The following is a 5,000-nucleotide window of genomic DNA, read 5'->3' on the forward strand; positions in this document are numbered from 1 at the left end:
CATGATTTTAAATCTGTGGATCACTTATCATCATATACTCCACGTAAGTAAAAATTTTTTTTTATATTTAATATATATTTTATACGTTTTCCTTACCTTATTTTATTTTATTCTATTCTATTTTTTCCTTTTTAGTCATGTACTTTTTAATAGTATCCATTACGGCATTTGTAATTTACAAATTACTTGATGTAAAATATCATTTTTGAAATAAAAAATGGAAATCTTAACAAGAATCATTAACCCCAGAATCCAAATTGTTTATATGTATGTATAAGTTATATGTAAACATATATATAAACATATATAAAAAGATATATATAAACATATATACATACATATATACATACATATATGTTTATATTGTGCATATATATATTTATATATTATATATATATATATATATATATATTTTTTTTTTCTTTTTTTTTTGTTTTTCTCCTTTTTTGTCATATTTTTATATTCGCCTAATATTTGATTTTTTTAAAATAACCCCAAACTTTTTAAATAATAAATTAAATATCTAATATATATTCTGTACGTAATTAAAAGTACAATTTTATAAATTCCTTTTTATTTCTTATATTAATAAATACTATAAATATAGGTTTATTATATATATATATATATATATATATATATATATATATATATATATGATATATATATATATTTTTTTTTCCCTTACATTATTCTCATTAAAGATTAAGGACTACATTCCATATTACATTTAGACACTTTTGAAAAATAATTATTTTTATTATTTTTTTTTTTTTTATAATTTTATCAATATATTGAAATATTATTATTACAAATAAAAAGAAATATACATATATATATTTTTTTACCAGTAAAATTTTATTGCGATACCTGAAAATATTTTTTTTTTTTTTTTTTGCGAAAGGGCAAAAATAAAATATAAAAATTTATAAATTTTACCTGAACAATTCATATTTTTTTTTTTTTTATTGACAAGCCGAAAAAAAAAAAATAAATGTATATATATTTTTAATTAAAATAATAAAACTTTAACATATAAGAAAAAAAAAAATATATATATATATATATATATTATATATATACATATATATATATGTATATATTTATTTTAATATGTTTTTCATTTTATAATTATCTTATATTATATTATATTATATTATATTATATTATTTTATTTTATTATCTTATTATCTTATTATATTATTTTTTATTTTTTATTATTTTTTTATTTTTTCGGCGTGTGTATAATATATATATATAATGTATTTATTTATGTTTGTATAAGTTAAAATTCCTTCTTATACCTTTTGTTATACATTGTAACTTATTTTATATTTTGCATCTCTTAGGTTTTATTTTTTTAATTTTAATTTTAATTTTCTCTTTGAGCTGTTGAAATGCCGAGAGAAATTATCACACTTCAATGTGGTCAATGCGGAAATCAAATAGGTGTGGAATTTTGGAAACAGCTATGCAATGAACATAATATTGATCAAGAGGGTATACTAAAAAATAATAATTTTTTAAATGAAGATAGGAAAGATATATTTTTTTACCAAGCCGATGATGAACATTTTATTCCGAGGGCTTTGTTATTTGATTTAGAACCTCGTGTAATTAATAGTATCCAGACTAGCGAATATCGAAATTTGTATAATCCTGAGAATATGTTTATTTCTAAAGAAGGTGGAGGTGCAGGTAATAATTGGGGTTGTGGATATAGTCAAGGACATAAAGTAGAAGAAGAAATTATTGATATGATTGATAGAGAAGTGGATAATAGTGATAATTTAGAAGGATTTATATTATCTCATTCAATAGCTGGTGGTACAGGTAGTGGTATGGGTAGTTATTTATTAGAATTATTAAATGATAATTATTCAAAAAAAATGATTCAAACTTTTTCCGTATTTCCATTATTAACAAATGAAAGTAGTGATGTAGTTGTACAGCCATATAATAGTATATTAACATTAAAAAGATTAATATTAAGTACAGATAGTGTGGTTGTAATAGATAATACATCTTTAAATAGAATATTTGTAGAAAGATTAAAATTAAATAATCCTACATTTCAACAAACTAATACAATTATATCTAATGTAATGTCTGCATCAACAACAACATTAAGATATCCAGGAAGCATGAATAATGATATGATAAGTTTAATATCTTCACTTATTATTAACCCGAAATGTCATTTCTTAATAACTTCTTATACACCTATAACAATTGACAAACATATATCTAATGTACAAAAAACAACTGTTTTAGATGTAATGAAAAGATTACTACATACCAAAAATATTATGGTATCAGCACCTGTTCGGAGAGGGATGTATATATCTATTTTAAATATAATAAGAGGAGAAACAGATCCTACACAAGTACATAAAGGTTTACAAAGAATTAGAGATAGAAAATTAGTTAATTTTATCAAATGGAATCCAGCATCTATACAAGTTACATTAGCTAAACAATCACCACATGTAGTATCTCAACATAAGGTATGTGGATTAATGATGGCAAACCATACATCTATATCTACCTTATTTGAAAGATGTGTAACACAATTTGATAGGTTATATAAAAGAAGAGCATTCTTAGAAAATTATAAAAAAGAATCAATGTTCTCAAGTGCTGATGGACAAGGTAACTTTGAAGAAATGGAATCTTCAAAAGAAATCACACAAAATCTAATTGATGAGTATAAAAGTGCTGAACGGGACGACTATTTTACTAACACATATATATAATTTTTTTTTTCTTTTTTTATACATCTTATGATAAAACATAAACATGAAGGTATGTCCATATGTGTATGGAAATATATATCTGAGTATACCACATGGGCGATGAACTTTTTTCCATTTTTTTTTTTTTTTTCCTTAAATATGAAAATTGTAATTATAAATAAATAAATAAATAAATAAATATATATATATATATATATATATATTTATTTATATATATTTACATATGTGCAATTATGCTACACATAAGTAGACTTATTTTTATTTTTATTTTCATTTTTATTTTCATTTTTATTTTCATTTTTATTTTCATCTTCATTTTCATTTTTATTTTTACTTTTATTTTATTATTATTTTTTTTTTTTTTTCATTGTACTCTTAAAAATTCAACTATATATAACTTATGGATATCTATTTTATTTTTTTAAAATATTATTATTTTTATCATTGTTTTTTTGTTGAAGGTAAATATAAATGTTATTTAAAAAAATATATATATACATATGTATACAATACATAAATAAAATAAATAAATAAATACATACATATATATATATGTACATATATTTATATTTATTTATATGCCCCTGTGGTGGAAACATTGGGTAACACCTAAAAAATATACAGATAAAATTTTTTTTTTTTTTTTTTTTTTTTTTTTTTTTTTTTTTTTAAATAACTTCTTGGGATACAGCGTGCCCGTTTTTATACAATCACCACATACATCCAGCAGGTGGAAGTAATGTTGAAGGGTAGACATAATCAGCTGAATTTAATACACATGGAAGAATATATGGTTCTTCATATTCAACACCTTTACTTGTAACCTTAACGATTTGTATAAAATTTGATGAAGTAGCATCTCTAAAATATAAAATTCTTAAGCATTCATTTATTAATATTCGTGCCTCTTCTTCTGTCATATTATCTTTATAATGATCTCTTAATAATGTGAGAGCGAAATATCTAGCATATCCTGTAGTAATATAATCATCACAAAAATTTGTTCCATGCATATCTACAAATCCAATATATAAATCATCTTTATGAATTTCTTTATATTCTTCATTGTTTTTATATTCATTCTGTTCATCATCATTATTTTTATTTGTATATAATAAAACATTATCATCATTATTATCATATTTTTGTGAATTTATTCCTGCTATAATTATATTATTAAATAAGGGATCTATCCTATTTTTTCTAACATAAAATACTCTACTTACATACGAATGGTAATGTTGGGGTGTATACATATCTTCTTTTCTTTTCTTCTCACTTAAATTATTAATATTCTTACGTGTAAGTAACTCATGCAAATATTGAGCATCAGCTAGCTCACCACTAAAACCCATAACCGTCTTATTATTTATTTTAAAAATTCTTTCGACATTCTGAAATTTTGCATAACTACCATAGCTAGCTAAAATGGGGAACAGGAAAAAAAAAAAAAAATAAAATAAATAAAAATAAATAAATAAATATATATATATATATATATATATATGAACATGTGAATATATACAAATGGTATGCACATATATATATATATACAATTTTATTTGCTTATATTTTAATTTGTTACCTTTTCTATCTGCTGCAATCATTATGCCGTGTTTGTATTTTATAGCTATCACGGATGTACCTGTTACTACTGGGCCTAAGGTCATTTTTCTTTCTTTCTTTTTTAATATTACAAATGTATGAAAAACTACAAAAATATTTAATATTATGTAATATATATGTTATATGGTATATATGTTATATGATATATATGTTATATGATATATATGTTTTATTATATATATTATATATATGTTGTATATTTTTCATTTTATCTTTTTATTTATTTTATGTGCATAGATATAAATTAAATAAATACATTTCATATATATATTTTTTCTTTACCTCTTTATATTTTATTAAATAAAAAAATATATATTTTTCTGTTTTTTGTACAAAATTTTTGTTATATCATAATATATTATGCTTATCGATATTTGTTAATTTTTACTTTCTTACAAATAACAATATATTTATATATAAACAAGAAATACAATAAAATATAATCGAATATATCAATTTTTTTTATTTTTTTTTTATTATTATTATTAAAATTAAAAAGGATATTTATAAATACACATATAAATATATTCAAGGAAAAAAAAAAAAAAAAAAAAAAAAAAAAAAAAAAAAAATATTAATTAGAGGTATTAGAATATAACATATATATATATATATAAA

The 5,000-nt window shown here is 20.1% G+C and overlaps 3 protein-coding genes across 3 annotated transcripts in view; 2 read left to right on the forward strand and 1 right to left on the reverse strand.

The window, feature by feature from the left end:
- The window catches only part of PF3D7_0803600.1 (conserved Plasmodium protein, unknown function), a gene marked incomplete at both ends in the record, with an annotated part of 6,448 nt that extends 6,239 nt beyond the window's left edge, over positions 1-209 (forward strand). The window contains 2 exons of the mRNA XM_024473152.1: positions 1-43; positions 136-209. The exon at positions 1-43 is cut by the window's left edge and continues 2,531 nt beyond it. Coding sequence (XP_024329057.1) covers positions 1-43; positions 136-209 — 117 coding nt within the window. The remainder of the gene's footprint in view (positions 44-135) is intronic.
- A 1,188-nt stretch (positions 210-1,397) lies between these two features.
- Positions 1,398-2,756, forward strand: PF3D7_0803700 (tubulin gamma chain; the record flags this gene model as incomplete). Its single annotated transcript, XM_001349441.1, has 1 exon — positions 1,398-2,756. The coding sequence occupies one exon, from the start codon at positions 1,398-1,400 to the stop codon at positions 2,754-2,756; it is 1,359 nt and encodes a 452-aa protein (XP_001349477.1).
- Positions 2,757-3,466: 710 nt separating this feature from the next.
- PF3D7_0803800 (proteasome subunit beta type-4) lies at positions 3,467-4,426 on the reverse strand (the record flags this gene model as incomplete). The annotated part of the gene is made up of 2 exons (XM_001349440.1): positions 3,467-4,179; positions 4,342-4,426. 2 exons carry the CDS (start codon positions 4,424-4,426, stop codon positions 3,467-3,469), a joined length of 798 nt encoding a protein of 265 aa, XP_001349476.1.
- Between the last annotated feature and the right edge of the window lie 574 nt (positions 4,427-5,000).

The sequence above is a fragment of the Plasmodium falciparum genome (assembly GCF_000002765.6).
Source record: "Plasmodium falciparum 3D7 genome assembly, chromosome: 8".
NCBI lineage: Eukaryota > Apicomplexa > Aconoidasida > Haemosporida > Plasmodiidae > Plasmodium > Plasmodium falciparum.